This window comes from Pectinophora gossypiella, chromosome 4, assembly GCF_024362695.1.
Source record: "Pectinophora gossypiella chromosome 4, ilPecGoss1.1, whole genome shotgun sequence".
NCBI lineage: Eukaryota > Metazoa > Arthropoda > Insecta > Lepidoptera > Gelechiidae > Pectinophora > Pectinophora gossypiella.
Genome location: NC_065407.1, coordinates 17883554 through 17910000, shown reverse-complemented (window position 1 = coordinate 17910000; position 26447 = coordinate 17883554). Strand labels below are relative to the sequence as shown.

Below are 26447 nucleotides of genomic sequence, written 5' to 3'. Positions count from 1 at the left end.
ACCTAAACCTAAACCTAAACCTAAACCTAAACCTAAACCTAAACCTAAACCTAAACCTAAACCTAAACCTAAACCTAAACCTAAACCTAAACCTAAACCTAAACCTAAACCTAAACCTAAACCTAAACCTAAACCTAAACCTAAACCTAAACCTAAACCTAAACCTAAACCTAAACCTAAACCTAAACCTAAACCTAAACCTAAACCTAAACCTAAACCTAAACCTAAACCTAAACCTAAACCTAAACCTAAACCTAAACCTAAACCTAAACCTAAACCTAAACCTAAACCTAAACCTAAACCTAAACCTAAACCTAAACCTAAACCTAAACCTAAACCTAAACCTAAACCTAAACCTAAACCTAAACCTAAACCTAAACCTAAACCTAAACCTAAACCTAAACCTAAACCTAAACCTAAACCTAAACCTAAACCTAAACCTAAACCTAAACCTAAACCTAAACCTAAACCTAAACCTAAACCTAAACCTAAACCTAAACCTAAACCTAAACCTAAACCTAAACCTAAACCTAAACCTAAACCTAAACCTAAACCTAAACCTAAACCTAAACCTAAACCTAAACCTAAACCTAAACCTAAACCTAAACCTAAACCTAAACCTAAACCTAAACCTAAACCTTGCTTGCTTGCTTGCTTGCTTGCTTGCTTGCTTGCTTGCTTGCTTGCTTGCTTGCTTGCTTGCTTGCTTGCTTGCTTGCTTGCTTGCTTGCTTGCTTGCTTGCTTGCTTGCTTGCTTGCTTGCTTGCTTGCTTGCTTGCTTGCTTGCTTGCTTGCTTGCTTGCTTGCTTGCTTGCTTGCTTGCTTGCTTGCTTGCTTGCTTGCTTGCTTGCTTGCTTGCTTGCTTGCTTGCTTGCTTGCTTGCTTGCTTGCTTGCTTGCTTGCTTGCTTGCTTGCTTGCTTGCTTGCTTGCTTGCTTGCTTGCTTGCTTGCTTGCTTGCTTGCTTGCTTGCTTGCTTGCTTGCTTGCTTGCTTGCTTGCTTGCTTGCTTGCTTGCTTGCTTGCTTGCTTGCTTGCTTGCTTGCTTGCTTGCTTGCTTGCTTGCTTGCTTGCTTGCTTGCTTGCTTGCTTGCTTGCTTGCTTGCTTGCTTGCTTGCTTGCTTGCTTGCTTGCTTGCTTGCTTGCTTGCTTGCTTGCTTGCTTGCTTGCTTGCTTGCTTGCTTGCTTGCTTGCTTGCTTGCTTGCTTGCTTGCTTGCTTGCTTGCTTGCTTGCTTGCTTGCTTGCTTGCTTGCTTGCTTGCTTGCTTGCTTGCTTGCTTGCTTGCTTGCTTGCTTGCTTGCTTGCTTGCTTGCTTGCTTGCTTGCTTGCTTGCTTGCTTGCTTGCTTGCTTGCTTGCTTGCTTGCTTGCTTGCTTGCTTGCTTGCTTGCTTGCTTGCTTGCTTGCTTGCTTGCTTGCTTGCTTGCTTGCTTGCTTGCTTGCTTGCTTGCTTGCTTGCTTGCTTGCTTGCTTGCTTGCTTGCTTGCTTGCTTGCTTGCTTGCTTGCTTGCTTGCTTGCTTGCTTGCTTGCTTGCTTGCTTGCTTGCTTGCTTGCTTGCTTGCTTGCTTGCTTGCTTGCTTGCTTGCTTGCTTGCTTGCTTGCTTGCTTGCTTGCTTGCTTGCTTGCTTGCTTGCTTGCTTGCTTGCTTGCTTGCTTGCTTGCTTGCTTGCTTGCTTGCTTGCTTGCTTGCTTGCTTGCTTGCTTGCTTGCTTGCTTGCTTGCTTGCTTGCTTGCTTGCTTGCTTGCTTGCTTGCTTGCTTGCTTGCTTGCTTGCTTGCTTGCTTGCTTGCTTGCTTGCTTGCTTGCTTGCTTGCTTGCTTGCTTGCTTGCTTGCTTGCTTGCTTGCTTGCTTGCTTGCTTGCTTGCTTGCTTGCTTGCTTGCTTGCTTGCTTGCTTGCTTGCTTGCTTGCTTGCTTGCTTGCTTGCTTGCTTGCTTGCTTGCTTGCTTGCTTGCTTGCTTGCTTGCTTGCTTGCTTGCTTGCTTGCTTGCTTGCTTGCTTGCTTGCTTGCTTGCTTGCTTGCTTGCTTGCTTGCTTGCTTGCTTGCTTGCTTGCTTGCTTGCTTGCTTGCTTGCTTGCTTGCTTGCTTGCTTGCTTGCTTGCTTGCTTGCTTGCTTGCTTGCTTGCTTGCTTGCTTGCTTGCTTGCTTGCTTGCTTGCTTGCTTGCTTGCTTGCTTGCTTGCTTGCTTGCTTGCTTGCTTGCTTGCTTGCTTGCTTGCTTGCTTGCTTGCTTGCTTGCTTGCTTGCTTGCTTGCTTGCTTGCTTGCTTACCCTAGGTAGCTTACAGCCCGTGTGGAGTTGCTGATCTCCCATCGGGCGCGTCCCCAGGTGGCGGATAGGGGAACGCCCCCCCAGATATGGGGGGGTACCGGCTTCGGCCGGCGCGGACCAAAATCAGCGGGGGGGGATGGTCGCTCTTCGTATCGAAGGTACTGAAGATGCGACCCGGGGCTTAGGCCCGACGTTGGCAGGGGCGGCGGGTCCGGCAGCAATGCCGGGCAATGGCTTCGGCCACCGCCGGTCCGACCCGTAACCCAGACGCAATGCTGTTTGGAACGGGGGCCACCTTCGCACTGAGCGGAGGGGGCCGCGAGGAAGACAACCTCTATAAAATAATTACCCAAGCCTAAGGTGTGGCGCCTGCTGACGGGCTGAATGGTCAGTGGTACTGGCAGCAAGGGTGCCCCGGGGAGGTCACCCCGGTAAGAAAAGACAAAACAAAAATGGATAAGCAGATCGAAAATTCAAGTCCGCCGGCGGGCACTCCAAGTGAGCGACCCCGCCCCTCTTCGGAGGGCAAGCCCCATACGTATACGGCGGGGGGCAAAGACTGCTTCGTAGGCCAGCAAGATGCTGGCCTCCGTGAACACGACCAAGGCTACGAAAATGGAAACCGATCAAGCTCAGATGTGAGGGAGCTGCAAAGCCGTAGAAACACTTTCTACCCGGCCACCTCTTCCTGAAGTGATGGTGGTCCTGGAGCGCATTTCAATACCGGAGGAGGCGAAATTCGATATGGATATCGATGCCGAGAAAGCGGCACAGTCTGACGGGGCGGATACTAGCCTGGCGGTAGGGCGATCCAGGTCGGGGTCCCCCAGGTCGGGGTCCCCTGAGACTAGAAGCCGCTTCTGGGCAGAGGAGGGCCCTAAGAGGCGTCGACTGACGACGACGTCGTCAACATCGGCGTCGCCCTCGGGCAGTGATTGTGAGGCGCCTGCCACTAAGTGCAGAGCCCGCCGATCCATCACCGGGAAGCACTCCAGCCTACCTAAGGCACAGGTAGATATTGCCGCCGTGAGGAAAGAGTTCCTTAAAACTCAGGCTGCGAAGGAGATCGCAGTGTGCGCAAACCGAGTCTCCCAGGCTAGGTTGTCGCGCCTGTCGGAATCCTCCTCAACACACGAGGCCCCAACAAAGGACCTGAACCAGCAGGTACTGGATGCTTTGGAGGTAGTCGAAAAGGTCGCTACTAAATCTGGCAACCTGAAGGGCACTTCGGTCAAGGCGCTAAAGGATGCTAAGGCGTCCCTTCACGCTGCCTTCGAAAGCATAATTGAGAGGACATCAACAGACGTTACGAGGCAACTGCAAGCGGACAATGCCCGCATTCAGGCGGACAATGCCCGCTTGCAGGCCCAAATGACCAGCCTCCAGAACGAGCTGATCAACGTCAGAGTGGAGTTGGAGTTGCTGCGGAAACAAGGCGCCTCTGCGCCATCATCAGATATGACTGGTGAGTCGGTCGCTGCAGCGCGGGCTTCTCGCGGCCAGAAGCGACCACAGGTGGCCACCCCGGCCCCTAACGATGAGGGAGACCTAGTGCGAACCATCATGGTCCAGGTAGGGACGATGGTAAATGCGCGCTTAGAGGCCTTAGAGGATAGACTTCTTCCGGAGAAGCGACTGCGTCCGCCGCTGTCAGCTGACAAAAAGCGTTCGCAAACATCTCCTGCGGCCAAGCCAATACCGGCACAGGCACAGGCCATCGCGAAGCCAGGCGTAGCTGCATCTGCTCACCTGGCCCCCGCTGAGGCTAAGAAGAAGTCGAAGAAGAAAAAGAAGAAGAAGAAACAAAAGAAGAAGGGGAAGGCCGGCGCTGTCAATCAAGCTGCCGCGCCTCGTGCGCCACGACCGCTACCATCTGCGCCCTCCACTATGGAGGAGCCGTGGAATGTGGTCGCCAAAAAGGGCACGAAGAAGCAGGCTACCACCACTCAGAAAAAGAGTGGCCCAGTGAAGCTGCATCCTCCCCGCACGGCGGCAGTTGTGCTAACTCTGCAGCCTGGCGCAGAGGAAAACTCGAATAAAGCTGGATGAGCTTGGCATAGGTGCTGTCCGGTTCCGATGAGCCGTGACGGGTGCCCGCATCCTGGAGGTGACGGGAAGCACCAGCAATGAGAAGGCCGACTCTCTCGCTCAAAAGTTGAGGGAGGCTCTCGATGAGGATGTCGTCCGAGTCAATCGGCCCATCAGATCTGCAGAGATGCGGATCTCGGGCCTGGATGACTCAGTCACCACTGAGGACTTGGTGGCAGCGGTGGCTCGAGCTGGCCAATGCACCGCAGACCAGGTGAAGCCCGGCGAAATTCGCCGTGACAAAACCGGTCTTGGCTCGGTATGGTTGCGGTGCCCTGTGGCTGCCGCAAAGAAGGTGTCGGAGGGTGGTCGGTTACTGGTCGGCTGGGTGGCGGCTCAAGTGAAGCTGCTAGAGACCCGGCCGATGCGGTGCTACCGCTGTCTCGAGACGGGGCACGTCAGAGCGACGTGTGATGCTGAGGTGGACCGCAGCAATCTGTGCTATCGCTGCGGACAGGCCGGTCACATCAGCCAAAAGTGTACAGCTGCGCCCCACTGTAACATATGTGAGGCTGCAGGCAAATCCGCGAACCATCGGATGGGTTCTTGTATCGCCCCATCCAAGCGCAGGAACAGAGGAAGGAAGGTCGGCGATGGCTCCAGGGCCTCCTCGCTGCCTGCCCGCCCGCCAGCGAACGCTGTAACTCGGGCCGAGGTGGAACCGACCATGGCCGTTGACTAATGGCTACTCGGTTCCTCCAGGCGAACATCGGCCACGGCTCCAGAGCCCAAGACCTACTCTCCCAGTCTATGGCAGAGTGGCTGATCGGACTGGCGGTGATCAGCGAGCCTTATTATATCCCACCCAGGGATAACTGGCTGGGTGACCAGGATGGCCTCGTTGCGATTGTCACGCAGACGTCGGCCGGCTCCTCGCCCTTTGAGCGAGAGTTTAGGGGTCGGGGATTTGTCTCGGCGTTTGTGGACGGCGTAATGGTGATCGGGGCGTACTTCTCGCCGAATCGGACTCTGGCCGAGTTCGAGACCTTCTTGGACGAGGTCGGCGCTCTGATCGATAGAAGCCGCCCGGATCTCGTGCTCGTCGCTGGGGATCTCAACGCCAAATCTTTGGCGTGGGGATGTCCAGTGACGGATGCGCGCGGTCGTGCTTTGGAAGAATGGGCGATTGCGATTGGTCTGGAGTTGCTCAACCGGGGATCGGTAGCCACGTGCGTGCGGCAACAGGGCAGCTCAATCGTGGACGTCACGTTCGCAAACGCTGCCCTGGCGCGCCGTGTCCAGGGCTGGGAAGTGCTGGAGGGTGTGGAGACGTTGTCGGATCACAGGTATATCCGGTTCAGCGTCTCCACGTCCGCAGCTGCCCCGAATGGCCCGAGCCGACCCCTGCAAAGGGACAGTCCTCGTTGGGTGCTGAAGCACCTGGACAAGGAGTTGTTGATGGAGGCGGCCATAGTCCAGGCCTGGGCTTCAGACCTCGAAGGCCCTGTGGTAATAGAGGACGAGGCTGCTCGGCTAAACGAGGCAATGTCGCAGATATGCGACGCGTCGATGCCTCGGGCCAAGCCCGTCTCTCCCAAACGGAGAGTCTTCTGGTGGTCTTCGGAGATCGCGCAGCTGCGTGACTCCTGCGTTACAGCCAGACGCCAGTATTCCCGGCAAAGGAGACGCCGGTTCCTTGACCGCGAGGAAGAGGGCAGACTCTATAACATCTACAGAGTCTGCGTGAAGACCCTGCAGACCGCAATCGGTCAAGCTAAGGAGGCGTCCCGGCAGGAGATGCTGGAGACTCTGAACTATGACCCATGGGGGCGGCCGTACAAAATGGTACGTGCCAAGCTCAGACCATGGGCTCCGCCATTAACTCAGAGTCTCGAGCCTACCCTGCTACGGAACGTAGTGGAGACGCTATTCCCCGCGCGGGAGGGCTTCACACCCCCTTCCATGGTACCTCCATGGCAGGGAGATAATGAGGAGGCTGAGGTGGCCGAAGTGACAGCTGGCGAACTGGGCGCCGCCTTACTGCGGCTCAAAGCCAAAAACACAGCTCCCGGGCCAGACGGCATACCGGGTCGTGTGTGGGCATTAGCCGCAAGCGCTTTAGAGCCGAGGCTGCTGAGGCTGTTCTCCGCCTGTCTCGAGCAAGCCAGATTCCCCCTGGAATGGAGGACAGGAAAGCTTGTCCTCCTGAAGAAGGAGGGACGTCCAGCAGACTCTCCATCTGCGTATCGTCCCATCGTTCTGCTGGACGAGGTGGGCAAGCTTTTCGAGCGCATCATTGCCGAACGCCTCACCGAACATCTTACGCGAGTTGGCCCCGACCTGTCGGACTGCCAATATGGCTTCCGTCACGGTCGCTCCACCATCGACGCCATACTCCGCGTTAAGGCCCTAACGGACGAGGCCGTGTCCCGACGCGAGGTAGTGTTGGCGGTGTCCCTGGACATCGCCAATGCGTTTAACACCCTGCCCTGGGGTTGTATTGAGGAGGCAATGAGGTACCACCGGATGCCCATGTACCTTAGGCGCATCATCTCAGCGTACCTGTCGAATCGGAGTGTCATATTCCCAGGACGTGAGCAGTGGGGACGACAGCCGATGTCGTGCGGTGTTCCACAGGGGTCGGTCCTTGGACCACTCCTGTGGAACATCGGGTACGACTGGGTGCTCCGCTGCGCAAACCTCAGAGGAGTCGAGCTCACGTGCTATGCCGATGACACCCTGGTCACCGCACGTGGCCCGACATTTAGACAGGCCGCCATACTCGCCACAGCGGGTGTGGCCCACGTTGTCGGCCGAATTCGGCGACTTGGCCTAGAGGTGGCCCTGAATAAATCCGAGGCTCTGTGCTTCCACGGGCCTCGGAATGCACCACCAGCTGGAGCGCACATTGTGGTGGGCGGAACTCGCATTGATCTAAAGGCAACGATGAGGTACCTCGGACTTGTTCTGGACGGTCGATGGGAGTTCCGCGCACACTTCCAGCGCTTGATGCCCAAGCTCCTCGGAGCGGCAGGTGCCCTCGGGTATCTCCTGCCCAATCTGGGTGGGCCAAAGGTGTCGTGCAGGCGGCTTTACATGGGGGTCGTTCGATCCATGGCCTTATACGGAGCTCCAGTATGGGCCAACACCCTGAAAAGGCAGAATATCGCCCTTCTGAACGCAGCTCAGAGGGTGATGGCCATCAGGGTGATACGGGGCTACCGAACGATTTCCTGCGAGGCGGCGCGTGTGCTGGCTGGATCTCTACCCTGGGACCTGGATGCGAGAGCCCTCTCGTCAATGTACTTTTGGCGGGAGGAGGCGCACGGTCGGGGTGAAACGCCAGCACCACGCGAGGTGCAAGCCCAGCGGGAGGAAGTTCTCCGCCTGCTTATACAGGAGTGGGACGAAAGGCTGGCGCAGCCTAGTGCGGGCCTTAGAACAGTCCAGGCAGTTCGTCCAGTCCTCCGACAATGGTTGGAGCGGCGACATGGGGTGATGACCTTCCGGCTCACTCAGATCCTCTCGGGACATGGCTGTTTTGGGAGGTATCTGCATGTTGTAGCCGGAAGAGAGCCGACCGCCGAGTGTCATCACTGCGACGGCTGCCCGGAGGACACAGCCCAGCACACGCTTGAGGCGTGTCCAGCCTGGGCGACAGAGCGCCAAGAACTTGGTGCTGTTGTGGGGCGCGATCTCTCGCTGCCCGCCGTGGTCCAGGCCATGGTTGACAGCGAGAGGTCGTGGAAGGCGGTTCTCACATTTTGTGAAACTGTCCTTCGATCCAAAGAGGATGCGGAGCGGGAGAGGGAGGCTACTGCCACCGACCCTGCACGTCGCAGGAGACCCGGGCGGAGACGGCGGGCGGATGTCGGCCGTCTTCCGCCCTAACACTGATGCGGGTCTCTCCCTGTGTGTCCTGGACTAGAGGAGGAGGGCACAACAGGGGAGACCCCGGGAAGACAAGACCCGAGAGGGCATTACATCGGTGCCTTGCACCGTAAGAGCCGCGGGCGGCAGACTCGGGGGAGTCTGTCGTTCCTAACACCTGGCTCGAGTTGGCGTTGCGTGTGTGTTCCCCGCACGCCACTCATTCCCTACTGTGATGGGGCCTATCAGGCCATCCACTACCGGGTCGCGGAAGCATGCTTCGGCGATTCCCGGGTCCCGGTAACACCGTGGACGGGAAGGAACACCGTTGGTTTTTAGTGGGTATACCGGGTGGCGACACCCGGGGAGTCCCACATAACCACGTCGTCCCCCCGGGCGGCGTGGTATGCGTAACGCATTTTCCAACGTAAAAAAAAAAAAAAAAAAAAAAGGTAGCTTACAGTGACTTGTTAGCTGCGACTTGTTAAATAGAGGTAATAAGTTTAGTGTTAACACTTCTTTACCTTATTTCTAATACTAATTAATACTGGCAGACCGATTTTTACTATGGCTATTTGTGGAAATCTATAATTGCTTTTGTATATCTTATACATTTGTACCATAATGTTTAAAGTAGCTGGTGGTTAGATCGAGAGGCAATTGCTTTTAATTAAAAACTGACATTTATTCCGATAAGAATTAACTTAAAAAGTCAGTTTCGTTATAAAAATTTTGATTACTTTGTTTGAATCACCGCGAGTGGGGAGTGAGCACGCGAGGTGGACGCGGCGCGACGCGCGTTTTAGCCCACACATCTCGTGTGAGGTCAAGGGGAATCTAGCCACCAAAAGGTACTCTTTGGTATAAAATACAATAATTTGCCCGCACAATAATTATAATAATTTACAGATTTGTTATTATTTTAGCTTAACTAAATTGTTACAATAGGTTTGCGCTAAATGGCGCTTCATTAATTTAATTAATAAGAGTTATAATCAACGATCCTCTCTCCAGGGTGAACAAGCCAGTAGAAACTGGAAGTGGAATGTCGGTGGTGGTGGTGGCAGTGATGTTGATCGCCGCGGACGCGCACAGCGTCCAGGCCGTGGCTGACAGCGCCCAAAGCGCCCACGCCGCCGCTGACGGAGCTCATGCGGGCAATGAGCAGCACGCAAACACGACTGAAGTTTATAGTGAGCAGAATGCAATAACTTGTAGTTGATAACTGAGTTGAGTTTTGAGTTTTGTTGAGTTTTGAGTTTTGTTGAGTTTTGAGTTTTGTTGAGTTTTGAGTTTTGTTGAGTTTTGAGTTTTGTTGAGTTTTGAGTTTTGTTGAGTTTTGAGTTTTGTTGAGTTTTGTTGAGTTGAGTTATGTTGAGTTTTGTTGAGTTGAGTTGAGTTTTCTTGGGTTTGAGTTTTGCGTTTTGTTGACTTTTGTTGAGTTTTGAGTTTTGTTGAGTTGAGTTGAGTTGTTTTGTTGAGGTTTGAGTTTTGTTGAATTTCGAGTTTTGTGTTTTGTTGAGTTGAGTTTTGTTGAGTTGAGTTGAGTTATGTTGAGTATTGTTGAGTTAAGTTGAGTTTTGTTGGGTTTGAGTTTTGTTGAGTTATGTTGAGTTTTGAGTTTTGTTGAGTTTTGAGTTGAGTTTTGAGTTATGTTGAGTTATGTTGAGTTGAGTTGAGTTATGTTGAGTTTTGTTGAGTTGAGTTGAGTTTTGTTAGGTTTGAGTTTTGCGTTTTGTTGACTTTTGTTGAGGTTTGAGTTTTGTTGAATTTCGAGTTTTGAGTTTTGTTGAGTTGAGTTTTGTTGTGTTGAGTTGAGTTATGTTGAGTTTTGTTGAGTTGAGTTGAGTTTTGTTGGGTTTGAGTTTTGAGTTTTGTTGAGTTGAGTTATGTTGAGTTCTGTTGAGTTTTGAGGTTTGTTGAGTTTTGAGGTTTGTTGGGTTTTGAGTTATGTTTGTTTTGAGTTGAGTTGAGTTTTGTTGAGTTGAGTTGAGTTATGTTGAGTATTGTTGAGTTGAGTTGAGTTTTGTTGGGTTTGAGTTTTGTTGAGTTATGTTGAGTTGAGTTCAGTTATGTTGAGTTTTGTTGAGTTGAGTTGAGTTTTGATGGGTTTGAGTTTTGCGTTTTGTTGACTTTTGTTGAGTTTTGTTGAGTTTTGAGTTTTGTTGAGTTGCGTTTTTTTATTGAGGTTTGAGTTTTGTTGAATTTCGAGTTTTGAGTTTTGTTGAGTTTTGAGTTTTGTTGAGTTTTGAGGTTTGTTGAGTTTTGAGGTTTGTTGAGTTTTGAGTTATGTTTGTTTTGAGTTGAGTTGAGTTTTGTTGAGTTGAGTTTTGAGTTTTGTTGAGTTGAGTTGAGTTTTGTTGGGTTTGAGATTTGAGTTTTGTTGAGTTGAATTTTATTGAGTTTTGTAGAGTTTTGTTGAGTTTTGAGTTTTGTTGAGGTTTGAGTTTTGTTGAATTTCGAGTTTTGAGTTTTGTTGAGTTGAGTTTTGTTGTGTTGAGTTGAGTTATGTTGAGTTGAGTTGAGTTTTGTTGGGTTTGAGTTTTGAGTTTTGTTGAGTTGAGTTATGTTGAGTTTTGTTGAGGTTTGAGTTTTGTTGAATTTCGAGTTTTGAGTTTTGTTGAGTTGAGTTTTGTTGAGTTGAGTTGAGTTATGTTGAGTATTGTTGAGTTGAGTTGAGTTTTGTTGGGTTTGAGTTTTGTTGAGTTATGTTGAGTTTTGTTGAGTTGAGTTGAGTTGAGTTATGTTGAGTTTTGTTGAGTTGAGTTGAGTTTTGATGGGTTTGAGTTTTGCGTTTTGTTTACTTTTGTTGAGTTTTGAGTTTTGTTGAGTTGAGTTTTTTTGTTGAGGTTTGAGTTTTGTTGAATTTCGAGTTTTGAGTTTTGAGTTTTGTTGAGTTCTGTTGAGTTTTATTGAGTTTTGAGTGCGTTTTGAGTTGAGTTGAGTTGAATTTTATTGAGTTTTGAGTTTTGTTGAGTTTTATTGAGTTTTGTTGAGTTTTGAGTTTTGTTGAGTTTTTAGTGCGTTTTGAGTTGAGTTTTGTTGAGTTTTGTCGAGTTTTGTTGAGTTTTGAGTTATGAGTTGAGTTTTGTTGAGTTATATTGACATAATATTGTTTTGTAGAGTATTATTGCGAGAACAAGGAGCAGGTGTGCCGGCGCGACAAGACGGGTGTGTGCGGGGTGCGGGGGTCGACGCGGGGGCGCGCGGCGGGGGCGGCGGCGGCGGGGTTGGAGAGGTCTTTCAGCAGCCTCTGTGAGTTGGTGCTCACCAACATGTGCGGGCCGCCCGGGGCAGGTGAGTAATACAATTACAGCTATAACAACTTAGTTGAGAATAAATCGAGTGATTGTAAATGTCATGCGCAGGGTACTACATCACGTGGCCCGCGGCGTGCGAGTCCCGGCGCAGCATCGGCGGCGGCGCTGGCGCAGGCGACGTCGCGACGTCACTAGATGGCGCCACGGCGTACAGTGTCGCCGCGATACAAAATGGCAGCGCGATTCAGAATCCCACTTTGAGCGATTTGGGGGATGGAAGTATGGCCGGCAGCACCAGGCTGGGTGACGAGAGCGCCGTGAAGAACGACAGCGGCCACAACAACAGTTCAGAAGGTTTTGTTGTAATGTAATGTAACCGAGTGCGGCGAAGCAAATAGGAGGGTTATGTTTTTGACTGCTATATGTATGTGTATGGGTGTGTCTGCAATTATTCCGAATCTGTCCTAATATTTGTTTCCACGGCATACGACCACAGCTATCTCCTAAACATCACTATTCGTAACAATTTCAGAGAATTATTTTCTTATTTCATACTTTTTAAAGCTCGATTTTTCCCTAGTCGGGTTTTAGTTCCTTAACTTAATATATTTTTATTAAGTTAATGTCAATATGCGTCGTGCTCGGGCCCCAGATGGCCAGAATAGCAAAACTGTAGAAAAACAGGACACCACATTATAATGGTGTACCACTGACCGACCTGCATCTCATTACTGTCTGAACTAATTATTATCTCAAACGTTGTGTATCCCACCAAAAAAGAAAAAGTAAAATGTAGCCAAGACGACACCATAAAGTTACCACCAAAAAGTTAACAGATCTCACGTAGAGCCAAGCTTCTAACTCTACCGCCGTAACTCTCAGTCAAAATATGCGGCACTGGGACAATACTGACAGGAGCGCGCTGGTGTGCACCATCTCCATACATTCTCCATGTATGATACAAATTAATGCGGAAAAGAAAAAGATGAAGGAAAGGAAGAATCCTAACCACTTGCGCTGTCCCCATACACCTGAAAATAGCCCAGCTCAAAGAAAAAGGGAAACAGTCACGTGATCAGCTTCTGAATTATTTTTATCAGGCATGGTTTTTGTTGACAGCAGTCTATTCACAATTAATCAGCGGCAGCGGTGCATTTAAAGATCATTTAAGATATTTGCAGAACAAAACGTATTATAATAAAGCAGATGAAAGTCTTTTTGGTGTGTTTCCCTTGGATAGCTAGGCGTATTAACAGAAATAAAAAAAGACATAACAAGTGACTCAAACATCACTGTGACAAATGACGTTTTCGTAGGATTATCCTCCCGACGCGTCAAGCTCACGGGCTCGGGCAAAGACCTTGTATAGAATAGACGGAGCATATTTAAGACGAAAGAAAAACATAGGTTTTGTCTTTCGCACTCATGTGAGCCGTCATAAGTTAAAAAGAGATAAATATACTATCGTCGTAACGTCTTTTGTACTCGCGTAGCGGGTTTGTTATAGAAACGTACCTATAGTATATGTTTTTGTATCAGAACCACTAGTGCCGTTCCATGTCTTTATCGACATTATTATCGGCTAAATATTTCATGTTAGTCCAAGATCTAAAAAAATATACATTACAAATTGAATGATTAATTAAATACAGAAATAACGACCTAGTATCCATACCTGGGTGGGTAGAACCACAAGTAAATTAGTTAAAACGATACCTATTTGTACCCTGATAGAAAGATACCTAAGAAGAACCGTACGTTGCGGATACAGATTCAGAACCACTTATTCAACGTAATTATCATGGACAAACTTGTTAAAGGTCAATTTTATTTATCATTTTTGAATCTATGTCATTTCGCAAGGTGTTATGGCCGAGGAGGTCGAGGACGGTCCATCTAGTCCACATATACTATAGTATCATTTTAATACGACATTGCGGCCACCCTTTGGTTGCTATAAATCACATACCTACCCTTTTATAAAAATTAAATACACGTTTTTCATTGACTTGACCGGAAATCGAATCGGCTCTCGATACAAGAAGTAGACGACCTTCTAGTATATTTCGGGGATTATCTCAATGCGATTAAAGAATAAAAGCAAATACTTCTTTATAAGATTTTTATTCAATATAGTTAGAATACAATGACTACGAAGCACTTAACAATTCCGACTTTTGGTGATAAAAAAAATATTTCCTCTTGTTCACTTTCTTTAGAAGTGTATAGTGTCGGCTCTGGTCGTTATAACTTTACCTGCAAGAATGGCACATATTAACGTGGAGCACACAAATACACAAGCATTGCATGTTTACACATTGCACATAGAAGGAATAATCACAGGTAATTACAAAAATAGTTATTCATACTAATTATTTATAGAAGGAATAATCACAGGTAATTACCAAAATAGTTATTCATACTAATTATTTTGTGCAATAAAGAATATTTGTATTGTATTGAAATATTTTTTCCACGCTAATATAGAATACAAAAACGAAATAGCTGCAAATTTATCTATAAACTTATAACTAAACTTAAACTCACCTTATGTGAGATATGTGAGTGAATATTGTTGGTACTGCATCTCTATGTAATATTTTTGTTTGGTATCCTGCTCGATAGAAAGCAAGATACATCGAACTGTAATTAGCACAGGCTTAAATAAGGAGAAGCCGTCCTCCAGAAGAGAGAATCATCTCGTTTCATGGTCTGAATCTAATTGTTTCTTAATTTCTTGTTTCGTAAATTAGGATATTTAGGAAATCTGGAAAATACAATATCTTTATGTAATCTTCATCCAAATTGGAAACAGGTCGAAAAATAAATTAAACGTGAATAGAATAACGCAACATGTAGATGTTACATTCAAACATAATAATTATGTTATCGACATCAAAGGACAACACTACTTATAATACTTTGGGTACATGATCTGTCAAAGCTGATTAACGTAAAATGTGAAATCAATTATTTGTACAAATGTGACGGCTTTGCTGAAAATATGCGTCTGCATCGTGTTTAGGGCTCAATAAATTTTACAAAAACCAGACCAGGTAATGTATTTCTTGCACACAAACATGTATTATGTGGTCGATAACTTACCCATGGTGAGACATTATTTGATCGTTCTCCATTATAACACCCATTCTACTCTCACAACCAATAGCTTCGCAAGCCATGGTTCATAATGAATAACTATTTCACAGATTTTTTATATAAAAAGTTAAAATAACGTCCCAAAACACCAAAAAACTAACGGCAGGTTTGGTATCCAGCTGGCTACCACAACATCTCAAAACGGTCAACACTGACGTTCTAGACAGCGGTGTTTGTCTATGTTTGTTTCTTTTTTCCACGGAGATTGTTGCCATAGGGAAGAAAGAGAGCTGTGATAGTTTGATCGTCACTCTAAAATATTATCCGTCTATTCTATACAAGGTCTTTGGGCTCGGGTATCAAGATCGGGAAATCGTCGCTGTTAAACTCGCTCGAGATCGTTGTTGCTATGGTTACGCCTACCAATTTGCTATTGGACTAGATGATTTCGATCGCCGAGCCCGTGACCTCAACCCACGACGAGACGATTAACTAAAACACCGGCGTTGTTTGCCGGAAGGTGCGGCGGGGGCGGCGGTGCTGCGCGAGAGCCCACCGCGGTCCAAAGGCTTGTTCCTGCCGCGCGTCGGCGGGCTCACCATGCCGGCTGACCCGAGCATCGTGAAGCCGCCGTTCGTACGCGAGGACCGCAAACACAAGTGTCCGCACACCTGCCCCGAGACATACGATCCCGTCTGCATGCAGATGAACAGGTACACACTCTCTCTCTCTTTATTTAAGAGCTGCGCTCTTGTCGGTGGAGTAATCGCCTCCATTTTCATTACTCCATAGATAGGGCGTGTAGAACGGTGGTTGCCCCAATCGCCTTCCGTTCCGCAGTACACTGACCAATTTCTCAACCGGTGATGTTCTAGCTAGAGCCCTACCAGAATCCATTTCCTCTCGGCCTCCGACCAGTACTGATACCGCTGCTGCCCGGCATCAGGGGCACAGGTACACACACGGCAACAATCGCAATGTGGTCAGAGGTACATCCATCGCAAGATGAACTAAGCACCCCCACCTCACCGAGCCTTCTGTCGGACCGTATCGCCGTCCGTGACGGTCCAGCCAACCCCACCCCAGGTGTCTGTTGCAGGTTCAAGGGCCCGTTCGCCGTGTACGTGGTGTTCCAGAACCACTGTATGGGCGACATGTACTACTGCTACAACTACGAGAGTACGTCCGCCATCTTGTTTTTTTATATGTCAATATGATAATTATGATTGTGGAGCTCGGTGGCGCAGCGGTAAATGCGCTCGGTCTGCGATTGTTCAAGTTAAGCAACTTTCGCAAAGGCCGGTCATAGGATGGGCGACCACAAAAAAAGTTTTCATCTCGAGCTCCTCCGTGCTCCCGAAGGCACGTTAAGACGTTGGTCCCGGCTGCAGTAGCAGTCGTTAATAACCACTAATTCGCACTGGGCCCGCGTGATGGTTTAAGGCCCGATCTCCCTATCCATCCATAGGGAAGGCCCGTGCCCCAGCAGTGGGGACGTTAATGGGCTGATGATGATGATGATAATTATGAGAAGATCAAGACAAATATGTGTTTTAGTTTAATTAATTGGCTACTTGACGCCTTGAGCCGAGGTCCGCGCCCAACTGGGCACCCTCAGGGCTGTTTTCTTGAGTCTGAGAAGGCTGCCGGGTGAGAGCCTTCAGCGCTCCCCATTTGTCCGGCCAAGTAGTGAATGGCAAATCTACAATAAGTCACGTCAATAAAAAAAAGACTGTCAAATGAGACACTTTTAATTATTCCGTTCAAAACAATGAGAAACATAACATGACAACGACATAGTTCTACACAAGTCTGATCCAAATATCAAGCAACATCTTTTTATACATATCTGTACATGCCTCTGCTATTGCATTATATTTTTGGATAATTATCTACCCGAGCAATGAGAAAATAGGTAATTATCACGTAGGCATACATCATACATCACTGAACGGAACGAGATCTGTAGAGTTCCCCCCCGTCGTCCCTGGTGTAGTGTCTGTGTAAGCGAGTCCCGTATAGTGTCGGTCGGCCGGTGCCGGTCAGTGTGTACGTTGTACGTTGGTGGTTGTTTGTTGCAGAGCTGCGGCTAATCAGCGACCCAACCGAGCCCAAAGTGGACCCGCCGCCGATTTCCAACACCAACCTAGTGTACAAGATGTGCGCCTCCGAGGGGTGCGTCATCATTCAATATCTTATTGCCAAATGTCCAAAGCCAGAGCTTGAATAACCGTCGAAATGTCAAACGAGTAACGATATGACCTCAGTACGATGTCAACTATACAGGGTGTTAGTGACATCGTAACGAATACTGAGGGGGATGATTGAGACCATGTTTCTGAGTTAATATACGTATTAAGTGGAATTTTCCGTCGCAAAATTCATGATTTTTTTTTCATTTTTTTTTTAATTATTTTAAATTCTATGATTTTGCGATCTTAGTAGTGTGTTATATCTATATATGTGGTATTTTAAGCTGTAGATTTTCCTTAAATAAATTAAATAAATAGAAATGTTACATACCAGCAGTTCAGCACCCTCTCGTTAATGTCATCCAAGTGCCACAAGATCCTTTTGTGCGGCTGACTGCCCGTGACCGACTGTGACAGACGGTCTGCCCGCCCGTGACCGACTGTGACCGACTGTTACAGACGGTCTGCCCGCCCGTGACCGACCGTGACTGACTTTGACAGACGGTCTGCCCGCCCGTGACCGACCGTGACCGACTTTGACAGACGGTCTGCCCGCCCGTGACCGACTGTGACAGACGGTCTGCCCGCCCGTGACCGATTGAGACAGACGGTCTGCCCACCCGTGACCGACTGTGACAGACGGTCTGCCCGCCCGTGACCGACTGTGACAGACGGTCTGCCCACCCGTGACCGACTGTGACCGACTGTGACAGACGGTCTGCCCGCCCGTGGCGGACTGTGCCAGACGGTCTGCCCACCCGTGACCGCCCGTGACCGACTGTGACAGACGGTCTGCCCGCCCGTGACCGACTGTGACCGACTGTGACAGACGGTCTGCCCGCCCGTGACCGACTGTGACCGACTGTGACAGGCGGTCTGCCCGCCCGTGACCGACTGTGACAGACGGTCTGCCCGCCCGTGACCGACTGTGACAGACGGTCTGCCCGCCCGTGACCGACTGTGACAGACGGTCTGCCCGCCCGTGACCGACTGTGACCGACTGTGACAGACGGTCTGCCCGCCCGTGACCGACTGTGACCGCCTGTCCACGTAATCGTGTCCTCCCGCCACCACGAGTCCGCCTGCCCGCAGGTACATGGCCCGCTACCAGTTCCTGCTGTCGCTCAACTCGCTGCAGCGGCTGGGGTGGCTGCAGGGCGACCAGCGCGCCTCGCACATCATGACGGCGAACGAACGACTCGCACTCGGCACTTAAGCCAATGAAAATGAACATTATTTTTTTTAAAATACGAGTTTGATCACCTGATGAGGTGAAGATGTGACCTGAGTGGTACACGCTTGCACTTTTGCCAAAAGTGACTATAGGTAAATGACGACTGAAAAAGAAAAAAAGATCAGTTAAATACTTATTATGTAAATAAAAATAAATAATAATATAAAAATATAAATAAAATAAGTACTTAAATATCATTTATTTCCGTCCCTTTGTCCATTACAGATATGAATTGCAAATTACATTATAATTATTACACTACTACTTACTTTTTGCTTTTTTACGTTTTTTTATACCTAGTAGATATCATTATGAAAGTCCTTCGAATTTTCAAAAACAATTCGCGGTTTATAAGATCCGGAGGCACGACAGTGTCTCCGCCAAGACGAGCCAACACAAGCGCAAGGGCAATACAATTAGAAAACGACAGCAGAAGTACAAGCAGCAGCCTCAGCTAATCTTAAGGTCTTAATATTTTCAGTCAAAACATATTTTGGCTTGGCTGTTTCGCTGCCGTCACGTGGCCGCAAGGGAAACAATGTATTACATTTCAATATCTGTGGTATTCACTGTTCATCATTTTCCTGTTATACAATAGCTTTTTTAACAACGAAACGGCCAAGACAAATCATTTTGATTAAGGTGTAGAGTTTGTCAAGTTAGTGCTTGTAGTAGAGTTAGGACGCGTAGAGCTAGAAGCTTAACTCTTTAAGAGATCTACTCTGAATGATTTTTGACAGTGCCAGCTAGGTCTCGTTTTGTATTATTGATTGATTGATTTTTTTTCGGTAATTTTTACAGAAATCAAACACCTAATTATACACTAATTATATAATGCAATGTGACAGGGTGTCACAAAGACAGTTTCTAAACATACTGACACTGTTTAGAAATTAATAAATTTGTATTTATTGTAAATATAATGTACATAATTAATAACGTGTGAAATAAATACTTGCTAATAAACAGATTTACGTTCTAATTTATATTTCATTTTACCTCCTGTTCTTATTTACTCCTACTCCAACACTCCAGGTTGATACGAACTGCGCGCAATAAAGAATGTAATGAATGTTATAGATTTGTGTAAGCGACTTAGATAAATCTTGACTAAACCTTCCTTTACAAATACAAATATACTTTATTGCACACAACATACAATACTTACAAGTTTTGCACGAAAGATACAGTACACCACCTACCTACCTTTTACTTTCCCTTTCTGTTCTCTTATGAATACTTGTATGCCGTATTAATACGAAGTGGTGTTCTGTGGTTAATGTCCGCATTAAGTTGGAAAACATTCGCGAGTTTTCGCTTCGTGCCAACAAGCCCCTTCATAACTCGAAAGTTTATGCGGACTTTCGAGTTAATTCGTTTGGGGTTCGGAATAGGAGTCTGCTCCGAGGGTGGGGGCTTAGGTTTCATCAGCATCACCTTTCATCATTTCATTAATCATCAAGAAAAAAAATACGTAAGACATGGCTGTATGGCCATAGTTTCCTTTGCCTTACCCTTCGGGGAAAAAACAACAAAAAAAAGCAGCAACACTGGGTCCAGTTGTCAAGTCAACTTGTCAATAACAAGAAGAATCGAACGTAGTGTTTTTGATAGTAATTTTGTTGAATTCCTTCGGGTAATAGTAATAGGACAGTATCACGCACGTTATCGAGCATCATACTCGTAAGTCGTTGGTGAGACGTGACAGTAGGGTCGCTCGGCGGGGATGCGGGCGTGGTAAGCGCGTGCGGGCCGGAGGAGCTCGGCTCGGCCGCAGCAGCGCGGCATGTACGACAGCGCCTGCGGCGCGGCCGCGGCCGGCGTTGCCGGCGGGCAGTGCGGCGCGGCGCAACCCGAGCGTGGCGAGCCACCCGCTCGGGCGCCGCCGCCGCCGCCGGAGCGCGACTACAGCGGCTTCGATATCGTCAAAGCGACGCAGTACGGCGCCTTTGCGCGCGTCAAGGAGCTCGTCGAGGCTGGCTGGGACGTGAACCAGCCGGACCACGAGACGGTGACACTACTGCACTGGGCGGCGATCAACAACCGGCGCGAAATCATCGAGTTCCTGCTGTCTCGCGGCGCGCGCGTCGATGCGGTGGGCGGCGAGCTACGGTCGACGCCGCTGCAGTGGGCGGCGCGGCAGGGCCACCTGGAGGCCGTGGTGCTGCTGGTGCGGGCTGGAGCCGACCCCGCGCTGCGGGACGCCGAGGGCTGCGCGTCGCTGCACCTTGCGGCGCAGTTCGGGCACACGGCCGTAGTCGCATACTTGGTGGCACGCGGCGCGGACGCGGACGCGGGCGATGCGGGCGGTATGACAGCGCTCATGTGGGCGTGCTGGAAGGTGGCGGCTGTGGACCCGGCGCGCCTGCTACTCACGTTGGGCGCCAGCACGCAGCCCGCGGACCGTGCGCATGGCAACACGGCGCTACACTGGGCCATTCTAGCCCGTAATGCCACTGCCGTCTCCACCCTAGTGCTCTATGTGAGTATTTATCAGTGACCTACCTTTATGCAAGAGGCAACAGGCTTTAGGCAAGAGGGAAACCACTGCCCTATTTTTCCCTAAAAAGTAGCATGTAAAATGCTGCATCGACAAGAGCGTGGCTCTCAAATTGATGATAATGCTACCTTTGTGATGTAGCTCATTATTCTAATAATATATAAGTAATAAGAAAAGACACACACATCACATCGTTGTTATTTTCGCCCTCAGTGAAGTATGTATAATGTTTAGTCCTCACTAGATGACTGTCAATTGGGCATCATTGGATATATTGGACACCTTCTCCATCCAATTGGAGAGAAATGTGTCGCCACATGTGTCTCGACAAACCTCATATGCTAAAAGGCCGTTAAGTGACAAAATAACATTTTGATAAAACAACAAAATCCCTGAAAAACTACTTTTGTACATCAAAAAGGGAACATCTTGTTTGTGAACCAGAAGTCTAATGTAGCGAATTGCCACCCCCTGTACGCTGTCAAAATGATTAAACTTACTCTGAAATGCTTATCTCTGAAACTAATAAAGATAATAAGCTTTAATGAATCTGATGGTATCACTACTTCAAAAATGGCCAAATGTCACTTAACAGGCTCTCGAGAGTAGAAGGGGTCGACATTGTCACATTGTCATCGTCAAAACAGGGCAACGCGAGCCTGGAGGTGCCGAACGCGCGCGGGCAGACGCCGCTGGCGATGCTGGCGGCGCCGGCGGGCGGCGGGGGCGGGGGCGGGGGCGGCTGGGTGCCGGCGCGGGTGGCCGAGCGCGTGCGCGCGGCTGCGGGCCGCAGCGGGCGCGGCGCGTGCGGGCGCGCGCTGCTGCACGACCGGCAGCTGCGCTGGTGGCTCATGGCCGGCACGCCGCTGGCCGCCTTCTACCTCACGGGGCTGGTGCTGGAGCTGGCGGCGCACGCGGCCGTCAAGCTGCTGCTGCTGGGGGCGCTGTACGCGGCGCTGCACGCGGCCGCGCACGCTCTGCTCGACGACGACCTCAAGAACGTCTTCCCGCTCAGCGTCTACCTCGCCACCAAGGTGAATGCTCCACTATTTATATCTGACCATTCAATCGAGTTTCGACCTATCGAAACTTTACTTCCCAATTGTCATTTTAACCGACTACGCCGAAGCCAAAAGGAGGGTTATGTGTTTGCATGTTTGTTTCAATCTAACTTCTAAACTACCTGCCAGAATTTAACAATTGAGGTATATACCGATCTGTCCTAAAAGTTTGTTTACCACATCATGCAACGGCTATTTTGTAAACATCACTATTCGGAAAAATTTCAGAGAAATATACCAATTTTAAATATAGAATGCCCAGCGATACACAACGATAGGATTTCTCTGATGTTTTGTAATGTAATGAAAGTTGAAATGCGGCCTGTGCGTATAATGTACACGAGCTCTCGGTGCCGCAGGTGTGGTTCTACATCACGTGGGCGGTGTTCATCGCGGGCGCGGTGGGGGCGGGCGCCACGCTGCTGTTCGTGGCGTCGTCGCTGCTGCTGTGGTACTTCTTCCTGAAGTCGTGGCGCTCGGACCCGGGCGTGATCTCGGCGTCCCGCGCCGAGCGGCTGCGCACCATCGTGGAGCTGTCGGAGCGCGGCCGCGGGGGCTTCGAGCCGGCTCGGTTCTGCTCCGCGTGCCTGGTGCAGCGCCCGCTGCGCTCCAAGCACTGCTCCGTCTGCAACCGCTGCGTCGCCAAGTTCGACCACCACTGCCCCTGGGTCGGCAACTGCATCGGTACGTACCGCCTAGTGCTCACTGCTCGATGCCAGCGCACTGCTTTATCGACCGGCTGAAGGCTGACCGTGCCGGTGGTTGTTCGTTTGCAGGCGCCAAGAACCACGTGTACTTCATCGGGTTCCTGGTGAGCCTGCTGGGCATGTGCGTGTGGATGGTGTGGGGCGGCGTACAGTACTACCGGCAGCAGTGCGGCGACGAGGGCTCGCTGGTGGACGCGGCGCTGAGCTGGGCGCACTGCAACGCGTGGCTCATGTGGGTGCTGGCCAACGCCGCCTTCCACCTGTTCTGGGTGACCGTGCTGACGGGCTGCCAGCTGTACCTGGTGGTGTTCCTGGGCATGACGACCAACGAGCAGCTGAACCGCGGCCGCTACCGCCACTTCCAGGCGCGGGGCGGCCGCTCGCCCTTCTCCCGCGGCCCGCTGCACAACTGCGCGGACTTCTTCCAGTGCTCGCTGTGCGGCCTGCTGCAGCCGCGGGCCTCGGACTGGGCCGCGCCGCACGAGCCGCCCGGGCCGCTCGCGGCCCACGGCCAGCTGCCCGACGACGCGCAGCCCATGCTGGGCGCCGAGCCGCAGCACTACGTGTGACCGGCCGGGCACGAGGAGGCGCCGCCGGACGGGGCCCGCTAGGGACGCCAGCGGGGTGCTCCATACTATGCCCCCCGGTGAGGCGCCGAGCAATAATGCGTTGCCTTATCGTTTGCAGAGTACAAGTGCTTATTGTGTTAATGTAGTGTTTATTTTTTGTATCACATAATCGAATGAGAGAACGTTGCGTCGTCCGAGCGATCCGTACATTATGTATGTTGATATTTTTAATATTACTGTTAGACTATTTTGTATTTCCCTTTTTGATAGTTTTGTCTACAAATAACAAATCTAAAAAGCGAGCTCCTTTCGTATAGCTTAGTTATCGAACAAATGTAATACAAAGTAAGACGTCAGTGACGAGCGACTGAGACGCGGGCGACCTCGAGCTGCCTCGTGCGTATCAGGTAGCTCTGTGTTGTGGACCGCTAATTGGAGATGGGTAGCCCAATGTACACGGACGGCGCGGTCCCATGTTATGTGTGCTGTGTCGACACAATGTCTGTAATCTACGTATATCTTATCAGTCTATCACTCTGTATTGGATGATTTATGTTTCAATGCTACCGATAATCACTGATATGACCGTATGACATATTGTATTCATACTCAAAAAGAGAACAAAGAATGTGTTAACATTTAATGACAAATAGTAACATAACATTTATTTTAAATTATCTCATTCGAGTTGACACTCACTTGTCGACTGTCATTAGGTAACTTATGTAGGCGCATCGCAGTTGTAAATTATTAAATAATAATTAATTTGTTGCTATTAGTAATACATTGCTACCATCACACAGAACAATTAATCGTCTTTGAGCCACCATCATTGTGCGCAAACGACGGCCGACCGCGTCCCCGAGTGTTCACTATGTAGTGAATAGTGATCATCATCATCACGTGGAAAATATCAATCCGTTTGACCTAGTTCAAATTACAACAATAACAAATATATTAAATGTATGTACATGACACAGTATTGTAGAATACACGTTCGTGCCGCAAGGTTGAACTATATCATGTATTAAGTAAGTTACACAGTAGGTGTGCGGCAGTGGAGCGGGCGACTGCGGCGCCGTGGCCGCCGCGCGCTGCAGCGCGGCTCGTTCACTGCCAGGATCGCTTTTACAACATTTTAAGCATATTTTTGATGTATATAATAAGTTAATAAGAAATTTTATCTAAATTCCAGATTCTACGCTTTTTGTCGATAGTCACTGTGTACCATATAAATTGAATGTAAGAATTTAACGATTTATATTATATATTATATATATAAAGGTCCGATGTGTGCTTGTTATAAAAACACATAGACTAACAGTCGAGGTGAACAATGCTGATTATAATATATGTTTTAATAAGCATCGTTCAGTGTTTTAAAGTATAAACTAGTTGTCTATACTTTCCTTATCAATCTTCTGTGGTGTAAAGTAATTGGACAAAGTCGCTCGACAGCGAGCGCGGGCGCGGCCGAGGCAGAGACGCGTCACGTGGGCAACGGAATCTGGACATGTCGAATTCTTGTGTAAATGACTTGAGTTTGAAATGGCGCAAGTGTAGGGAGCGCTGGTAATTGTAATAAAACCCCACACAAATAATGGAATGAACTGTATTACTTAGGATATTATATTAAATTTTGATCCCAACATTGAGACGCGTTGGTTTGCTCGCGCTAGAGATGTGACTGACCATAAATGGTAGACTATTGGGTATGTCCCATACAGCAAGGATTTTTGATTTTCTTAAAATAGCGCTAGTAGCTGTAAGCTAACAATGTATGTATTTTCGGTTACCTCTAAGTTGATGATGTTTTTTGTACAAGTATCTGTGAGGGACTTTCCAGGCTAAGTTCCCCAAAAATAATATAGATACCTATTTTCTCATTACTCTGGTGCATAATTGATATTTGGATCAGATTATATACAGAATTATGTTCCTAACTATATTGCTTCTCTTTTATTTTAATTAGAATAATAATGGGAAAAGGATGTATTGTGCTTGGGTGTAATAAAAAAGCGTCATCATTTATACCAAAAAAAGATAAAAGATGCATAATTATGTCTGTCATCGATTGAATGTTAAACGAAGGCAATTTTCCACAGCGCCATCTACAGTTTTGATGAAGTTAGTCTGGAAGTCCCTCATTCAGGCTCATTCGCGTAGAATCCATGGCAGTAGTCGCCAGTCACTTATCTTCATTCTTCATCAAATTGTACATGCACATGTCAAAGAATAAATAACTACAATACGGTAGGGACCGATTTGTTCCTGTCTCCAGAACAACTTTTTTTTAGTTTCGAGATTTAAAATTTCCAGTGTTCTGCACGTCCAACTGTATAGGTATTACAATCACTCCAATGTTGTATGCCTGCCTCGGCCCGGTTGATACCAACTCTTGTAATGATAACATTGAACTATAAATAAAACCAAATGCATTTGAATAATAAATAAAATATAAATTACTTTATTTACTTCTGATATTTTGATTCAGCTACTACCTACGTTTACTGAAACTGGTACTGACCTACTTCCTTTTTCTCAATAATTTTCGAAATAGGTAGTTACCATTACTACAGCAATATTCTAATGAGATCTTGCATTGATATTTGAAGAAATTTCTATAGTAACATATACCTACATCAATGACCAAAACCAATGAACCATATTTTATCGCAGACAGCTACTGTGCCTGTGTACTCGTATGACAGTAGCTCGACTCGCCTCGCACGGTCACACTATGCAAACTGCTGGCGTCGCAGAAGACAGCTACTATACCAGTGTACTGGTATAATTCGTTTGTATCATGTCGCCAAAAGAAGAAACACTGTACCCAGCGTGGGCCCGAGCGTACGAGCTACTGTCATTTCGCAAAATCGTTCGAGTTGACGATCGAGCGGCGTGCGAGTTGTGTGGTGGGGGAAGGCAAGTAGCGAGTAAAAACAAAAAAATGTTGAAGTAACTCGAACGCGAGCAACTGTCCCACTCGCACATGACAGTAACTCTTTTGATGAGGTCACACGTGCTTAGTAGCTGCACCTCAATAACTGACTCGGTCAGCTCGCATGTTAGCTCGCACTGTGTAACCTAGGCTTTATTGAGGTGCAGCTGCTACGCTCGTGTTTCTTGTTTGGGCGACATGATACAAACGAATTATACCAGTACATTGGTATAGTAGCTGTCTTCTGCGACGCCAGCAGTTCGCATAGTGTGACCGTGCAAGGCGAGTCGAGCTACTGTCATACGAGTACACAGGCACAGTAGCTGTCTATTGTCACATCAGCTGCTCGCACTGTGTAACCCTACGAATAAATAGGTGTAACCTACCTTATGTTATATTATAATTGTCTCTAGTTTTCAGAGGTACATATAATGTGATAGCAAATAGTTACGTTAAATACCTAGTCATTTATTAAATTTTTAATAGGTAGTTACTTAGACAATTTCAAAAAATTCGCGGTAAATGATTGTTTTTTTAAATAAGTCAAATATTAAACAATAGAATGGAATATTTTCATAAATTCATTCGAATTTTAAAAATTATTTGCCAGAATTTTAGGACCAACTACTTAGTTATGAAAAATGAAAAGTATTTCGGACCCACGATACCACCAGGGGGGGTATAATTAAACGATACCCCTGTTCGAAATGACCGTAGTG

The 26447-nt window shown here is 48.2% G+C and overlaps 2 protein-coding genes across 2 annotated transcripts; both read left to right on the top strand.

Annotated features, from left to right (window-relative positions):
- Positions 1-15124: 15124 nt before the first annotated feature.
- On the top strand, positions 15125-17932 carry LOC126366479 (uncharacterized). Its single transcript, XM_050009588.1, has 4 exons — positions 15125-15237; positions 15624-15703; positions 16606-16699; positions 17809-17932. The coding sequence occupies exons 1-4, from the start codon at positions 15125-15127 to the stop codon at positions 17930-17932; spliced, it is 411 nt and encodes a 136-aa protein (XP_049865545.1).
- A 1585-nt stretch (positions 17933-19517) lies between these two features.
- On the top strand, positions 19518-25261 carry LOC126382361 (palmitoyltransferase Hip14). Its single transcript, XM_050032176.1, has 4 exons — positions 19518-20432; positions 21098-21484; positions 21871-22195; positions 22288-25261. Exons 1-4 carry the CDS (start codon positions 19737-19739, stop codon positions 22785-22787), a joined length of 1908 nt encoding a protein of 635 aa, XP_049888133.1. The 5' UTR covers positions 19518-19736; the 3' UTR covers positions 22788-25261.
- Positions 25262-26447: the final 1186 nt, after the last annotated feature.

What these genes read in the sequence shown, in the direction of transcription:
- LOC126366479 (XM_050009588.1), top strand. Translation starts at nt 15,125, where the DNA reads ATGCCGGCTGACCCGAGCATCGTGAAGCCGCCGTTCGTACGCGAGGAC. An exon ending in GTCTGCATGCAGATGAACAG is followed by an intron (nt 15,238 to 15,623) that starts GTACACACTCTC and finishes TGTCTGTTGCAG; the next exon opens with GTTCAAGGGCCCGTTCGCCG. An exon ending in AAGATGTGCGCCTCCGAGGG is followed by an intron (nt 16,700 to 17,808) that starts GTGCGTCATCAT and finishes GCCTGCCCGCAG; the next exon opens with GTACATGGCCCGCTACCAGT.
- LOC126382361 (XM_050032176.1), top strand. Translation starts at nt 19,737, where the DNA reads ATGTACGACAGCGCCTGCGGCGCGGCCGCGGCCGGCGTTGCCGGCGGG. An exon ending in GCGTCTACCTCGCCACCAAG is followed by an intron (nt 21,485 to 21,870) that starts GTGAATGCTCCA and finishes TCGGTGCCGCAG; the next exon opens with GTGTGGTTCTACATCACGTG. An exon ending in CTGGGTCGGCAACTGCATCG is followed by an intron (nt 22,196 to 22,287) that starts GTACGTACCGCC and finishes GTTCGTTTGCAG; the next exon opens with GCGCCAAGAACCACGTGTAC.